At 32.4% G+C, this 17,891-nt stretch overlaps 1 protein-coding gene across 1 annotated transcript; it reads right to left on the reverse strand.

Annotated features, from left to right (window-relative positions):
* Positions 1 to 784: 784 nt before the first annotated feature.
* Positions 785 to 17,671, reverse strand: LOC106681901 (uncharacterized). The gene is made up of 6 exons (XM_014422466.2): positions 17,496 to 17,671; positions 17,217 to 17,404; positions 12,236 to 12,328; positions 8,051 to 8,104; positions 3,924 to 4,155; positions 785 to 903 (listed from the first exon to the last, which is right to left on the reverse strand). Exons 2-6 carry the CDS (start codon positions 17,284 to 17,286, stop codon positions 807 to 809), a joined length of 546 nt encoding a protein of 181 aa, XP_014277952.1. The 5' UTR covers positions 17,287 to 17,404; positions 17,496 to 17,671; the 3' UTR covers positions 785 to 806.
* Between the last annotated feature and the right edge of the window lie 220 nt (positions 17,672 to 17,891).

Here is a 17,891-nt window from a genome sequence, read left to right on the forward strand (position 1 = left end):
GTTACAGTCAGTCTTATAATGTCTTTGTAATGAAATTTAATTAGGGTGATAATTGCAATCAAAGAAAGAAAATATTATATAAGGGATCCCCTTAAACAGTTGTTTTTCATTCAGAAACATTTATCAAAGAAATGATAAACCTGATTGAAATTTAGAACAAAACTTAGTTGAATAATTTTTAATAGACTTTTATATATTAAAAATAAATATATCAGCTGTTTGCATGAAATTAATTAGAGATTGTTGAATCTTTTCCTTTCACTTTATTCATTCCTTAAACAATTTTCATGTGATTATTTCGTATTTTGTAATAATAGTTTTTTTTAATAAAGATTCAAAATTGAATGTTATTCTACTTTAAATTTAAAATCAATATCAAATTCAGAGATAATGAGAAAGGTTTAATAACAGTAACAATTGATTTTGCTTACAAAGAACTTTTATAGATTGAAAGGGGGCTTGTTTTTTTTTCACCTGAATAAATAAATTAATCAGCAAGTTGATAAAAACAAAACTTACTGGAGCTTCTGGAAACACTATTAAAGCTTAAACAATCACTACCTTTGAAATTAAATTTTTTTTATTCTTGATTCTAATAATTTTAATAGTATATAATTATAAATTTTACATGATTTTCAAAATTCTAATGAACTAACAAACCAGGCCTTACAATTTATAATTGTATTTTCCACATCCCCATTAACTAAATAAACTTAATCTATAAATGGACTCTTATAAGAATTATATTCGTTATAAATAACCATTTAATAACAAACAAATAAACTGTAGATAATATCTGTTTTATTTTATGTTATATAGCCCTTTTGTTTAGCTTTTAGAGCTTGTTCTAAATATGGGTATTTTCGTTCCTTATCCATTTTCCTCCATATTTCTCTTGCCTTCCTACAAAATGAGCCGACATATTACCAAAAAATAACTATATTTGTTAAAATTTAAGCTTAGTAAACATTTTTATTCTGAAATAATTGTTCAAAATATTTGAGATAGTACCTTATTCAATATAGAGTTGTAACAATATTATTTTTTTATAAATTTGTTTTTATTTTGTAATTCATTTTTATTAAACAATAATAATAATTAATTAGTATGGCTAATAATAATTTAAAGTTATCAAACCCTGATCTAGGGTCAGGAGTCTTATCTCAGTTGAATCACTTTACCACAAATCCTTAACATAAAGAAGCAAAGTTGTTAAGAAGAGTGGGTCAGGAGGCTCTTAGGAGGCCTAGATTGTAGATCCCAATTCATGGAATAATGGCATCCGAGGACACCATAGCAACGTATACATACAAAATTACACATAAACAATACTAATAAGTAACATTTTATTTTTTAAATATATGTATATATAGTTGACCGTAAAAATTGATATATAAGAAGATGGTCAGGGTTGCGGTCAAAAGAGAAACAAAAATAGTTTACAACTATTTATTTTCCGACGTTTCTATTTTTTAATATTAGTATAATCACAAACAAATAATCATAAGACAATATTCACGATACATAAACTCTTTGTTGAACCACTCACAGTCAAATTCCCGCTGTATTACGTACCCACATCAGACTCTTCCTGTGCCTCTTGGGTATGTGTCCAACATATAGGGAAAGCACTGAGATGGGTCATGCCATCTAATTGGTATTAGATGGGAATGGTGTCCCTGTCCTTTATCTATTAGCCCTTATCAACAATAATATTTCTATCCCATACTGTGCTTGCTTTGTTAAAATATCATATCAGGTTTCTAAAACTTTTTTTAAAAATTGAATAATGATTGATCTGGCTATTTATGTAATGACTGCTACCAATCAATCTCCTCTGACCAGTGTTGAACAAATTTCAAACCCATAAAATTTATTTTTTTCCCCACTTGTCCTATGATGAGCTACAAACAGCTATCATAAGTCCCACACCAATGATTATGGTCCTGTTAGTATTACAGTAAATTTAATAATACATAATAAATTTCTGTCTCCCAGTCTTTTACCTTATTTACAACTTTTTCCATCAAAACTGCCCTAGTATTCCCATTAAATAAAACCTTAAATCCTTCCACACTGCATGATTTCCGTCCTATTTACCCCCTCTATAACCTATCAAAACTGCTGTAATGCCTTGTACAAAAACAATTCTTAGACTTTCTAGAAGAAAATTCCCTCATTTATCCTTTCCAATTTAGCTTCTGATCTAGCTACACAATGCAATCCACCCTCCTTAAAAATATCTATGACTTCCAGACCGCCATTAAAAATAAAAAATTCACTATTCTCATCCTACCCATTTGACACTGTGTACCACAACATCCTCTTGGCTAAACTACAAAATCTTCCTATTTCCAACAGTTCTATTTGCTGGTTCAAATCCTTCCTTTCCAACCAATCATAGTATGTAATCATCCCAGGCCCCCTTCCAAGACATTCCCCTCTCCTGTGTTGTTCATCAGGGTTCGTCTCTGTCCCCTATCCTATTCCCTGTTTTTGTTAATGACCTTCTCCTATTCATCTGTATATAACTGTTCTTCCTAACTTCTGAACTATTGCTGGCAATAATAAAACTTCAAGAAGACTTGAACCACATAAGTCACTGGGCAGTAGCTAACAAGCTGACGTTGATTGTGGAAAAAACAAAGGCAATTGTAATAGGTTCCAACCATCTCCTTAAAATAGTTCCTCCTATTCCAGTCCTATTGTTAAATCTTAATAGCCCTATAATCTTCTATTCAATTGTCGAAAACCTTGGAATCACCTTTGGTCAATCTCCTTCCTAGAAAAATCATGTTGTACCATTTCACCATAAAGTGACTCAAATCACCTTCGTCACATAATTTTATTTGAAACCCATAAACTCCTCATCACTTCCTTAATATTCCCCCATTTTGACTACTCTTGTACAGTATTTGGGGGTGTCTTAAGGCAAAACTAAAATGATTAATAAATTGTCTTGTACAATTTTCCCCAGGGATCTCGTTTTTATGAGAAATTGAAGTGACTTCAGCCTTCTTACCATCATAAGTACTTCTTTGCATCCTTCCTTTACCAAGTTGAAGGGCCACCATTCATCATACATCTTAGGTCTCCTTAAATTCAAATCCTGTATTCATTCCCTCAATACCCGCTCCCAGTCTTCAGACATATATACAATGGTCCACCAAACTGCAGCTTTTGATAGATCCTTTCTTACCAGATCCTCTTCCCTATGGAATTCCATTCCAATTCCATCCATCACTCTAGTACCCTTCCTACCTTCAAATTCCACTTATTCCATCATTTCCTCACCTTCCAGTTCCAACAGAATTGAAAAAGACTTTCCATATCCACATATAAACTGAATAAAAACTGATGTATTAACTTTTTAATTTTTGTACTTATAGTTAGTATCATTCTGTTAATATTATTATTTTATTTTTATTAAGTTATTAGTATCACAAGATTACATTTTTTCTGTTTAAAGACTTAAAAATTAAATTGTTTTCTTTACTCTTCAAGTCGATAAAATATTTCTGTACTGTTACTCTAAAGTGAGGTGTCTTAGAATAAATAATTTATTTATATCTAAATTTATAAATTGAAGGATTGTGGTTTTTAATAAAAAAAAAAAGAGGATAATTAAATAATTCTATAATGGAATTTAATTATAAACATATCTAACTCTTTATTGTGGAGATATATTTTGTATTTGGTAAAACATTTTTAACCTTAATTAAAACAAATTGAATCCTAATTCTATCTATCATAGAGTTTTTCTAACGACATTCTTTTAAAAAAAAATCAATTAATAATATTTTTCTTCTCTAATAACATCAGATAATTTAAAATTCTTACAATTAAGATTTAAAATAATATTTAATTAATATAGAAAAATAAATGAATAATAGTGATTTCAAAATAGTTAAGAAGATACTCACACTCTCATAACATGCAAAGGGCAATCAGAAGGTGCTTTCTTCCTGAACAGTCTCATGAAATTTATGAATGGATGAATTGATAGCTTCTGCCAATTCCTGTTAGCCAAACAATTCGGACTGTGGCCCGCATTTTTTGATGGCCTATCTTTTTTTACTGTGCCTGGCCCTCTCTTCATAGAACTATCATCACATTTATCTCTGGAGAATTTTGTCTTTGGTTTTCTTTTCAAAACTGGAATGTAAAAAAAAGAAAGGTTTTTTTAGTTCTTTCAGTTTTAGGAGACAACATTAACTTGAACGATTATAGATATCTTAGAAGGCCTTGATACTGCATGTTCAAATATTACAAACACGGTAGGCAATATTTGAAGGTAAATAGAAAATATATTGGTATTGTTAAAGTCACCTCAAATTGACGAGGTATTTTTATTGGAAAGCGTTTAAAGAAAAAAAAACACAAGATGGCTCAGAATATAAACATTTATTTGGCTAGGCTAATAATATAAAACATAAACATAAAATAAACTGAACGAATAAACAAAAAATAAAAAGTTTGAATAAAAGCAAAATTAAAAGGCCTTTTAGACGAAAATAAAATTAGCTAAATAAATTATGAAAACAAAAGAAACAAATTTACAAAATCAATAGATATATAAAATCAACTCCGGTCGACAGTCCCAAAGAAAAGTTGATTCACTCCGATAGTTCAGAGGAAGATAAGTTTGCTGTCGAGATGTGTAGGTTGCCACTCCATAGCTATGAATACTGCTGCAACTCTCAAACTGGTCTGGTGGGTCCAGTCTGTTCTGGCTCATCAACAGTCGAAATGTACAAAAGTCAAGATGGCCACACTGGAATTTATTGAGGGCAGACAGGGCCTGGTTGCTGTAATGTATTATACGAGCCAACTAATTAGCAACCACTCATATTCCAGTAAAAGGCCAGAGACGCAGAGGAGGTCTGGTTCCTGACTGTAATGTTGACTAAAACATTTACAATATCCAAAAAATAACACCAACTGGACACAGACAGGGTTGGTTAGAGAAACTGTAATGGCTACTAATTAGCAGGAACTGATTTAAAAATGAAGATGGTCGATCTGTTGCTTGGCGACACCTTAGCAACGGTTTAACAAACCTTAGCAACTGTTTCTTTTACAAAATATTCACAAACTAACTAATAAATATGACATTAACAGGTATGGATATTATAGAACTAGGATCCAGTGTATTAGCAAGGTCAACCTCTAACATCAAAAGAGACTAGATGCGAGGTAACCTAAAGGTAGCAGTCAGACATTAAGAAAGAGGAAAATGGAAGCGGAGGATACCAGTCTTCAAGCCTTAATTACTATAAACTTTAATGTCAATAAGCATTCTACTAGTATATTTATTAGGGCTTGCCCAGGAGGTCTCTATAAAGTATTTTATAAATATATTATATTATTATAATTATATGTTATTATAATTATGTTAAAAAAATTTAAATCTGTACCGCAACAACCCCAGAAGGGTCAGGGGTTCAGCACTTTGTAAAGAAGTACTGTTACTAGACCAACAGTTGTGCACGGAGGTGATTTGGCCAGAATCACGCTCGACTGCCAAATTTTGACTCAATTAAGAGTAACCAATTTAAGAGGCTGGGTGGACCTCAGGAGGGCTTCAGAACCCACTGAAGTGTACTCACAGCTACAGTGTAACAGAAAACAATTTTCTGCCCAGCCAGATTCGAACTCGGGCCCTTGAAGTTAGTAGCCATGCGCTTTACCCCGTGGCTACCATGCTCCCCATATATGTATACATATACATCAATCACTTACTTCACAGTGGTGCTAAGTACATTTCCACTAGCTTTATGAAAAATACTATTAAAGATTCACTCTTTAGGAAAACTTATCAACTAGTTTTCCTAAAAGAGAAAACAAAGGTTTTCTTTTTATAATTAAGGTTTTCTTTTTATAGTTTTATAATTAAAGAATTATATTATTTTTAAAGTTAGTGGAAATGAATTTAGCACCGCTCTGAAGTAAGCCATTTGATATTTACAATGTTATTCAATCATATATACATTTATGCATATTAACAAGTAATGAAATAGTATAACCTGGTCCGTGGTTTAAGTGATCATGATTTGAAGAGCATCGGCGATCCTTCCCCAGGGAAAGTGATAAAGTGGGTTTCTACAATTGTAGCCTGAATGCACAACTGTACCCATTTTAGCCATTATAAACTTTTGACGATTGAACTAGTGGGATTTTAAAGAGATTTTATAGGTATTGATATCATAATTTAAATAACTATGCAACTTGAAAACAATATTGTTCCACCACAATTTCTCGTTTCAGAGAGAGTTATAATGTTCCTTGATATAAATAAATGTTTTCAAATACTGCCCATCCCAATATAAGAAATAAATGTTTTTAAAGTCATGTCCAAAGAAAAACAAAGTTATGTCCAAAGAAATGAAATAATATTTTGGAAAATATTTAATAAATGCTAACTATCTTAATCACCATACAAACGTTCTCTGTGAATATAGTAATATTCATTTGAAAAAGTAGATATTAGCCAGTCTCCTCTTTAATTGAGCTCTTTAAAAGACCATTAGAGATTCTGGTACACAAATTGATGAAACATTATTTAGCCGAAAAAGACAACTTCTTGCTCTGATGATATTGACACTGATAGATGCTCCTTTTAAGTTTACTCTGGTGGATTCTTGAAAGAAGAGAAAGCAGCAAAATGGGATTTGAAGTTAATGCAGCAAAGACCGAGTACATAGTCATAAAAAAAGTCATTGAGTTTATCTATTTTGGATCTCTTATTACCCAAGACAACATTGTGGATTCCAAAAGTCAACAAAGACTGTCATGGCACTGAGAACGTATCTCTTATGCCTGAGAGTACCCTGCCAAAGAAAGAACAGAGGTCCGTTCATAGGCAAAGGAGTTGGAGCATCTACTTTAACTGCCTCTTGACTGCAGCGGCGCTGTTTTGAATCTGGTCTGGAGGGTCAACTTATATTTCTGAGGGGTCCCACAAAATGAAAACTTGACAACCCAGACCATGGTTAGAATAGGTTGGTTACCTCGAGGTTAGCTATATAACCCGTATGTCAGAAAGACCAGGAAGAGGTTCATAAAAAAAAAAGTCCATATTAGGAGTGAGGTACTGGATAGCAGTAGCACACGATAGTAACTATTGGCGATGGCTGGTGCTGGCCAGGATATGACATTGAGTTTCAGGCTCCACTGAATAGAAAAAATAAAACAATAGTAGCATTAAGATCTAAAATAATTTATTTAGTTCTTCACTACCTTCTTAGCTCTAAACCTTGTCAAGAATGGTGTGCATTACACGATAATAGGAGAACTGAACAAAATAATTTAATTGTATGCTGTAGGCACACATTGTTTCTGAAAGCCATTATATTAAGTAATGAAAGAGCACTATAGGATTATCACTAAATTATTAAGTAAACAATCTGTAACCTGGTCGCTAAATATAATAAAATTCTTATCCTATTGTCCACAGTTTGGACAAAAAACTTGATTTTGAAAAGAATTTCATTGTAATTGTTACATTTAGGATGATTAGGAAGAAGCCTAGTCTGGTACACTGATGGAACTGTTAAAAATGGCAAAATAGTGTATGCCAAAATCCAAAAATTTAAAGAATAATCTCCTGTTAAATATGTGTTTCTAAATAATATAAACTGTTTTCAAACGTAAAGTACCAATAAGACCTATTTTTGGGGGGGGGGGGATTTAGGGAGGGTTATATAGAGAAAGAGACAAAGAGTATGTTTCTGAACAGATACCAACAAGCGACTGAGGCAAACTAAGGCGACATTGTTCCTCCATGCCAGAGAAGCAGTGTCGCCATCTACAGTTTTATTTACAATAGTATTTACAAATTAAATAATAATACATTAATCTCCCCATGTTTTTAATCACTGCAGTTCTAAATTATTCAAGAGTTGAATAATGTATTTTAAACCTATGCAAAAGTTATTATAATATGGTTTAATTAAAAAAAAAATCTGTCGCTGTGGTTCACTTTTATGTTTTCTAATCTATGCAAATTATTTTAATACAATTTAACAAAAAAAAAAAAAAAAAGGCAAACCATTATTTCTGTAGTTTTGGTTCATTTTTCCTCTTTTGCAATAATTTGCACGACCTGAAAATAATTTTTTTTTGTTATTTATTATCTTATTAGCAAAAAATATATAAAGAACTAGCCATTAAAATAATAAGGATAATAAAAATATAATGTGTAATTAAAATTTATCTGAACTTGACTTTTTTTTAACATTAATAGTTAATATTATTTCTTTAGTTATGGTTAAAACCACATTGATTGAATATGATAATTTTATAAGTCTCATTATATGAGTTATATTTCAAATCATCAATTTATACATGGTTCTGGAAATTCAATTTTATCCTATATAAAAGAGGTTTCCAGGTGGTGGAACACAAACTAGCACAAAAAAATTTAATAGATAAAATTAGTTTTTTTAACATTTTTATAGAGAGATAATAATTTTTTTATTAATATTGAATTTACCAACACCAACTGTAAGTTAAATAAACACAATGCATTATAAAAAATATCTATAATTGTTACTGTTCCAAAGGCAAATCACTCAATGTTCAAGTTAACTCCATTAAATCTAATATTAATGGTTGTAATTAAATAAAATGCTTCAAACTTAAGAATATTGATACTGTTCTTCACATAAAATAAGTAGTTTTTTTGAAGAAGCGGGGTGTTGAAAAGAACCAGTCACAGAGGATGGTGAAACCATTATTCTGGACTCACTGAGAATCATACATCACCATTTGTATTAAGCCTTGACTTTTCTTTTGTTAACCCTATGAGTGATAAATAAAAATTCTAATATTTTTTTATACTTCTGTATCTTTTTTTCTTATTTTTTAAGAATTGTTTTATAGGGTGATCTGTTGATTACATTACACACATTATGTGAATTAGCAACTCAACATAGTTAAGCAGCTACTCATATATTTTTCAAGTTTTTCTAGGTAGATACATTTTTATTTCCAGGATTACAGGTTCATTTTCAGTTTTCCTAATGTTTGTGTTGTTATGTGAAATTGATAAATTTATTATTTTAAATTTTTTAAAATTTATTATTTTCTTAGGTAAATTCACCATGATTTATATTGTTTTGTTTGTTGAATAAACTTGAGTAAATCAGTTTGTATTTTTATAGGAATAGGAATCTTTAAAACTAATACTATAAGGTCATGTAGTGGTAAGCCCAGGAATCTGAAAGAGTGGAAAAGGTACGAAGTAACATTAAATCTAGTAAATAAATTCTCCTATTGAATTTTAAGAGAATTTCAGAAGATCAAAGGATACATGAAAATCAAAGACAGCATAAAAAATTATAATTTAATCTTTCAGATAGCTAAGCTAATTAATGGCATGAAATTAAAGTAAGCTTGATGTAAGTTAAACATAAAACATAAACTAATCAGGCTTTCTAATAAAACCTAACACAAAAAATAATAGTTAACTAATATAAAAAATTATAAATTATAAAAAATTTTTTCAAATAGTTTTATTTAAACAGAGTATTAGAGAAGAACCCATTAAAAATTATATCATTCAGAAGATATAATTGAGGTTATTGAACTGTTTACTAACAATGTTTTTTAAGATCGAGAATTACAGAATTACTACTAGTATATTCTCCTAGATCGATCATTATGGACAGATTCAGACAAATTTATTTTTGCTTTCTATACATTTACTTACATACATATATTTTAATACTAGATATTTTATCTTAATGGTAGTATATTTTGATTATATAAAACCATATTTTCCATTTTTATTGTGTTTAAATGCTGTTTATATATTTTATGGGTAGTTATCAAATCATAATCTGAAATTTAACAATCTTTCAAGAGGCCAGCCTAATATCTTCACGATAGGTTCAATGAAGTGCATAATTGTTAACTGTTCATAGTTCCTTTATTTAGGACCCAACTATTTTCTGTGGCTTAGAGGAGCAATAATCATTGTCCATTTTTAGAGGTTTCTAGTTTTCTATCAAATAAAATTATCTGTCAACGATGAAACTTTTACAAGTACAAAAATAAACACTGTTCTCAGAAAAATGTAACTATTGTTTTCTATATCACTACAATTCCATCATCATTTAAAAAAACCTTCAGTTTGTTTTTTAAATTTGATTTCCTTATGACCTGAAATTTGGACATTTATTTCTGTAGCTCCAAGCCATAATCAATTATTATATTTCAGAATTTATCTCTGTTTCAAGAATGGAACCCAAATATGCAAGGTCCAGAGGTAGAAATACTAACTATTTAAATTTAATCAAGGAGACCCTCTAATAGATAAAAAAATTATACACATAATTTACTATCTTAAAATTATATTAATTCATTTATTTCATTATATTAATTAATCAAAATTTAATTATCAATTGAATAAATATTTCACAAGTGATTATAAATCCATCAACCTCCAAAATATTTTCATGGAACTAGGAAAACCACAATAAATAATTAGGCCATTTTTTGCCTGTATAGTAGAACATAGATTAACTGGACATCACTCAACAAGACAAACAATTATCCAGACCAATTGAGATCCATTTGAAATATTTTTCCTGTGTAGAAAACCCAAACCTTTATTGAGGATTTACAGATTGGCTTTCCTTGGATGTAAACAATCAAGGTTTTCAAATTTTAAGTGAAGGCAAACTATTTTTGATTTTTCTTGTAGTTTGTTGAGGAAACTGAAGATAAAGAAAACAATGAGTAAGAGAAAAATTGTGAAATTCTAGGCCAGTTGGTACTTAAACAAATCAATCAAATAAGAACAAAAACAAGAAGATATTGACCAGTCAAAAGTATTGCTGCTGTGGAGTTTAATAGACAGGGCAGCTAAAAAATACAGCATAAGTTAAAACAAATGAAAATTGATTGAGTTTCAACAATTTAAATAAAATGTTATTGGTTTACATTCTTCTTTTTTTCATTCTTATTTACATTTTTTCAGCATAAATAAAGATAAATATCAACATTAAAATAGATATATAATACATACATTTAAATAAATACATATTGTTTATAAACCTATGCATTTGTTCCTAATTCAAATGTTACTTTAGAGAGAGAATATAATTATGTTGATTATCTTAACTATTTCTATTTCTATTATTTGAACAATATCTGTATCTGGAGTAGGACTGGCACTGATTAGTCCGGATAATTGATACTCTTCTCTAACCAATTGAGAGAAGTTTTTGAATGTTAACAGATGCCTCAAAACATTCCTAATGTTCAGAACACAGTGTACTTAAGTAGGTGTGAATATACTTTTTATATCCATACTTTACCTGACCCTGACTCTGTAATGAGCCAGTAGATGGACATATGTTGGACGGGATACAATCAGAAGGCCTTTCTGGCATTACATAATTCATTTAAGAGTCACAAAGACAGATATTTACTGTCATAAGCCTTACCTGCTCAATTTTAAAAGCAACTGAAAAATCCTTCCACCAAAATCAATCCCAAAAATAAAATTGACTATTTCCGTCATTTATCTTTGAATTTTCAGCATACAAGTGTTTTTTGTTAACCCTCTACATGATTTTTTCTAACATATGGAATGGTTATCATACAGGTCATCAATCTATTTTAACCAGACTGAAAAGGTTGAGATTTCATTCTATTGGGTCACCACAAAATAAGAGTCAATCTGCCCCAGGCCAGATTTGATCTAGTGCCACTGCTGACTCTAGGATACTTAAGTGACGCCTCAACTGAAATTGACTTCTTAATGTTTTCATAATAGCCTGTTTTCGAGTTGTAAACTTTTTACAATAGCTGTGAGTGGATGCGCTATTCTCCCGAGTCTGAGCCTAACATTTTCTTAATTGATAAATGGAAAAGTCTATTTCGAAGTTATGATTGTAAGAGAGCCTGGTTCATAATTTATTATCATTAAAAGTGAATGGTGAAAAGTACGGGTTTATTCATTATCAGTAAACAAGAGAATATTGAAAATTATGACAATAATTAGTTTTTTGTTTTTCCAAGTTCAAAATAGTCATATGATAAAAGTATCAATGAAAAAACACACCATAGATATTTTCGAATTTCGAAAGATACTTTCCTGATCTCATAATCATATATTTAAAAATTAAATTTTAAAAAATTACACATATACCCTAATAAACTTATTTCCATCTATTCAGATGTTTATATGTTACATAAATATGCCAAAGTTCTGAATAACTCTTACCGTTGACATTTGTAAACTGACATGCCCGTATTATTTTCTTGACTTCATCTTCAAGACTAGTAAAGAAAGATGATTTTTGTGGAACTAGGCCTCCTGTAATAAAAATGATCTTGCTAGCACTAGGCTAATATTTCTGTTTTATTTTTTTTTCATACAAAAAAATCATGAAATTATAAAAATAACCAAAGGACGGGTATTAATTTTATTTCTGTAAATATGACTTTTGATCTACTTTAGTTTTTAAAAAACATGGTTTTTAGTGAAACATATAAAAATACTTCAAATATTTACAGATATTTTGTGTAAATGTGCTATAGTGATAAGTGATCCTGATTGGAGGAAAGGGCGGTTAAAAAATGGAGAGATTTGAGAAGGAATAGGGTTTCCAGAGGGAGGTTGCTGAAGTAAAGAAGGACTCAAATACAGTAGTTTGCTTGGAAGGAGAGTACAAGTTAGATGGATAGGACCTAGGTGTACAAGATTCAACAGAGGATTGAAACTCCAGACTTTGTAGAAGAGGTGTTGGGTTCTAATAACCTGGAATAGGAAGGAAACTTGGAGATGCTGACATCAATAGGGAGAGTCAGCTGAACTGGGTTAATTGCATCCCATTATCATGGTTTGAATTTTTTGGCTTTAGCGTAAGTTTATTGTGGGTTACCCTAGGGCTTATACTATTAATGCCTTCTTGTAGTTTCGGGATGGCGGGATCTAAAGAAAAGTAAATTTGGAAGTCATAAGGGTAGATGGTACAGAGAATGTTGGATATAGATCGAAAGCTCGTTGATAAAGATGGAAAAAATAGTAGGGGATGAGGAGGAAGCTTGAGGCACGCCACTAGAAAAAGGTAGAGAACTTGTTGAGAGAGCATTGTTAGGGACAACGACTGTAATCGATCAGTGATGAATGATTGGGACCTTAGAAGGGAACTAAATGACGGAGAGAGACTGTAGTTTAGAAAGGATGATATAAAAGTCGAAGAAATCTAAGGCATTGGAAAAATCAAGGAATAATAAAATTAGTGAGTTTCTGCAGTCCTCAGGCTGTTTAGAGGTCTTTGAAGATTTTAATTAGGTCAGACTGATTTGAGAATCCCAATTGGAAACCAGAATAGAGGTGGTTCAAAAGGTTATTTAGCTCGAGAAAGTGGGGTAGTTGGGATTAAAGTATTCATTCAAAACGTTTGGATTGATTTGGCAGTAGAGATATTGGGCCAAAATCATCAGAAGTTACTACAGGATTTGAAGTTTTCTTGAATGGACGGACCAGGGTGGCTTTCCAGACTGAGAGTTAGGTCTTTTGGTGAGAAGTTGTAGATATAATGGAGGATCGAAAAAATGGAAGCTAATGAGGCTTTAATCTATTTAAGTGGAATATAATAAAATCCATAGTCAATGGTTACGTGGTTTACTAATGAATTTCATCAGTAGTAATATAGGAAAAGAGGAAGTAGTTGGGATTAAAGAAAGGATGACTAATGAGTAGGAGAAAAAGTGACTGTTGAGGACAGCGGCGGGTGAACTGCTGAGGTTAACACTACTTGTACCTAAAGAGAGTTTGTGAAGAATAGCCCATTTCGTTTGGAAATTAGGGATAGAGATTTTTTAAAATTAAGAGATTTGCTAAAGCGTAATACATATTGAGTACTGTTTTGAAGTTGTTTAAAGATGGTATAATCTTTCGGGAGTCGACCGCTTTCAAAGTTTTGTCTTGCCGCATCTCTTCGTCTCACTCTTTCTGTACAAGCGTCAGAGGGCTGCGCAGAAGGGGTTTTTATCGGATCGTCCTTTACAAGATGAGAATGACGGTTAAGGGTAGCGTGAAGATGACTGGTTGGTGTTTCTAACTTGAAGTCGATAGAACTTTAGGAATAAATGGAGCCCCACTGGATAGCGTGAGGATCAGGCATCTGGTTTTCAAAAGGAAGAGAATCGAGGTTTCCGAAGGAAATAGTTTGGGGATGGAGCAACGAAAAAAGGGAGATCGTACTATACTAGAATAAGATAAACAGGGTGTTAAGATGAGGCGGGCAGTTTATCAGAAAGTCCAGGGTGTAAATATCAAGGCAGTAGGTGGAAAACTGGATGTACTGTTGTAAAAGAATACATAAAGTAGTGGTCATATAATGGCCACGAGAGCCTTGGGGTGGTTCACGGGAGAGTCCGGCATCAAATAGGTTTTAAAGATTTATTGTTAAAACTATTTTACTAACTATCCTCCCTGTTTGTTACGTGTTTAGCTGAAAGGTTTTAATGGGCAAATGCACTATAATATTGACTCAAAATGCTACCTAATTTTCAAATATTTTCCGAGGGAAACGCCCCCCCCCCTTGTCCCAAGTCAGGAGTTAGGGTAGCCCGCAGTGATTTCATTTCCGCTTTAGTGGACCACAGTTGCTTTCATTTCTGATTTAGTGGCCCGCAGACGTCTATGGGTTGGGAACCACTGATATAGAGATTGAGGTGTTAAATAAAATTCAATAGGTCCGGCAGATCATAGGAAGTCATAAAGAGGTTACTACTGAAATCTCTAGAAAAAAATGATATTGGATTTGGAAGAGATTTGTTTGTAAATGGTGTCCTTAAATATTTCATAAAACGGTACTTTAAGTGGGCGACAGATGCCACCAAATAGTAAGGGAGACGAATGGATGCATATTTCGACAAAAAAGTATTCAAAGCTAAGAGAATCTGAAGGGCATAAAGAAAGGAATATTTTTGGAGTAACGATGTTATGAACGAAGAGACCAAGTAGGGTATAGTTGGGAAATGAAACATGATAGGACACGACAGATGGTACCTCCAGATTTCATAGATAGCTATTAGACGTGGAGAACAAAGTTATACAATACGTCAATATGGACTAAGAGGGACTGTGCACTGATTTGGCAGGTTAAAAGAGAATTAGACATCAGACAAGAAAGGCCAACATAGTGAACAGCTAAAAGTTTCTTAATATATTAGCATTTTACCAGAAATTGGAAAAAATTCATGCAAAAACCACTAAAAATAAGAAAACTAGCTACTGAACGAAATTTGAAAATCCCATGAGTGCTTTAACCCTGAATCGGGCGCGGCTGATCTGACAGGCACAGGACTCGGTTTTTTGCTGTCTCTTCCAAAAAGGCGCCGAGTGTGACCCCTACCTCCCAGTAGTTTTCTAACTTTGTGGGGTGGTTCCAACCCGCCCAGTCTCCTGTCGTCAAGAAAGGGCGCCACACATGTTTTGATCTGATAGGTTCACCGCGCCCGATTAGGTTAAGGTCAATATTTTTCACTTTAGATAGTAAATTCAAGCACTTAACTGTTTTTCGATACTTGTGTTAGAGTCATTTTCGTCAGGTACCATTACAGTTTATGAATGGGGATCATGTGCCTGTCAGGCTCACCGCACCTTTCTGGTCATCGCCCCTCTTTCCAAGATTTTTTTATGAATTCTTCAATCGTTATTTCAGTATTTCATTGATAGGGATATTCTATAGGGAGACTACAATATTCCGGCCTTTTTGGTTTCAACGACGAAAAAGTGGTGGCGACTTACGTCACATGCAAGAATAATTGCGTACTCCTGGTTTCTTCTGTGCTCGGAACCAAAGCCATTGCTAAAAGTACTGGAGAAAAAAATAAACCGGAGGTCATAAAGTATTATAATGCTCACAAAACTGGAGGTGACACTGCTAACCAAATGTGCGCCATATACAACGTGCAGCGAAATGCACACCGATGGCCAATGATTGTTCTCTACACAATTTTGAACTTGGGAGGGATAAATTCCTTGGTTATTCACTTCAGGAATCAATTAGAATGAATTCCAAGAAGAGTTTTCCCCAAAGAATTATCACATGAACTGTGTATCGGACAACTTAAGCGAAGAAGCCAACTGAAATCCGGCCTTCACACCTCTTTGGAAAATCGTCTCAAGATCCCTCTCGTCTGATGATCGTCCAAAATCAACCCCTCCCGACCTCCAAAAGCGGTCCATATGTTGTGATTGCATGGTGGAAACAGGAATACATCGGCTCACGAACTACTCCTATATGAAATGCAACCAAGATATTTGTCTCTCATGCGAAACCACTCAATGCAACATACTTTTCAGCCTATTTTTGCGATCTTTTTTTGGTTTCTGAACCTAAATAAATAATAAGGAATGTTTTAAATTTATTTTATATTTTTACACCCTCAAGATTATCGGTAATTTTTGGTTTAATTAAATACGGCGATTTAGGGACTTTGCGAATTTTTATGTATCGTGTGCATGTCTGTTTCACCGCGCCCCGATTATGAGAATCTTTGACCGCGCCCTACGAAGGGTTAAAAAGAACCATTACAAACTTGTACATTCGATTTTATTTAAAGTAAGTTTTGATCTTCTTGGTTGGAGACTGTAGCATTCCAAGACGCTCTCTAACTTCTATTCTAGTCGGTCCCGCCTCGTTTTCGAGGACCTAAGACAAATTCACGCTGATGACACTGATTTTAAGTTTTATGTAAGGAAAATTTAATCGTGTGATGTACACAACATACAGTGGGGATATCTGGACCAATAAAGAGTTCCAAGTCACTCTCCTAATTCGATGCTGGATAAAAGGTGCGTGTCAGTGTTAAGCAGGTCGCAAGCAATCAGTGAAACAAGTGCCTTATTGCTCAGAATGTCACATTAGCGAATGTTCAGGGCTTCTTTTTTTTATTCCAGCTGATTCCTTGAACTGTAACGCGATATAATCGAGCATACAGCAAGCAAATTCAAATAATAAACCAATTAAGAGGTCGGAATTGTTTACATTAAAATGATAATTGAGGAATATTAGATTTGACATTTTCTTTAGGCAGATTCTCGGAGAAAGAGCTACAGGTTACTAATAGCGATTTCAGGAGCAGCCGTTTGGTTTTGCCGTATATCGTGTATGTAATCATAAACTAGAATCCGATTATATTTGCTTCAAATGTAATAGAAAACTAAATTATATAAAACATATTACCTCTAAAGGGTACTAATTGATGTTCTATGTTCTCAATTCGATTAAAATTTTCGTTATTCCATGTCATCATAATTTTGTTACAAAGAAATTTAAGAATTTCAGTTTTATATCAACATTATTTTTTATAAAATTTGACAAAATTTATTATTGTGACAAGTAACAGATGTTGATCATAACCTTGATAAATACTGAAACAAACGTTATTGCAGTTCATAAAAAAATAATACGTAACTTTAAGTAGAGCGAGGTTACATTTTTCTATAATAATGATAGGCTCACTATAACTCAAGTCGTCATTATCATCAGACTGGCGGTCAGATGCACAGTACATTTTTTACTTTCCGATCTCAGCACTACACAAGAATCCATCAGTTTTATAGTCAATACTTCAGCACAAACAAGCTTATATAAAGGTCCGTTTTTAAGGGATAAAACTCAAATTTTATGTTCACGAAATTTGAACCCGGAGAGATTTGAATGTATTATTATTCAGATGTTTCATAATCAAAATCCTTTACTGGAACATTACCATGGGTTTAGTAACCTAATTTAATTCAGATATTTTTTAGTTTTAAATAATAAATTATAAATGTTAACAATGGATTTTATTGAATTTATAAAGAAACTAGCAGACCCGCTAATGCTTTGCAATTGCTAGATTTAGTAGGGATATAT

The sequence above is a fragment of the Halyomorpha halys genome, unplaced genomic scaffold (genome assembly GCF_000696795.3).
Source record: "Halyomorpha halys isolate HHAL.00 unplaced genomic scaffold, Hhal_1.1 Scaffold374.1, whole genome shotgun sequence".
NCBI lineage: Eukaryota > Metazoa > Arthropoda > Insecta > Hemiptera > Pentatomidae > Halyomorpha > Halyomorpha halys.

What these genes read in the sequence shown, in the direction of transcription:
- LOC106681901 (XM_014422466.2), bottom strand. Translation starts at nt 17,286, where the DNA reads ATGATGACATGGAATAACGAAAATTTTAATCGAATTGAGAACATAGAA. An exon ending in TCAATTAGTACCCTTTAGAG is followed by an intron (nt 12,329 to 17,216) that starts GTAATATGTTTT and finishes TTTTTATTACAG; the next exon opens with GAGGCCTAGTTCCACAAAAA. An exon ending in TCAGTTTACAAATGTCAACG is followed by an intron (nt 8,105 to 12,235) that starts GTAAGAGTTATT and finishes AATTATTTTCAG; the next exon opens with GTCGTGCAAATTATTGCAAA.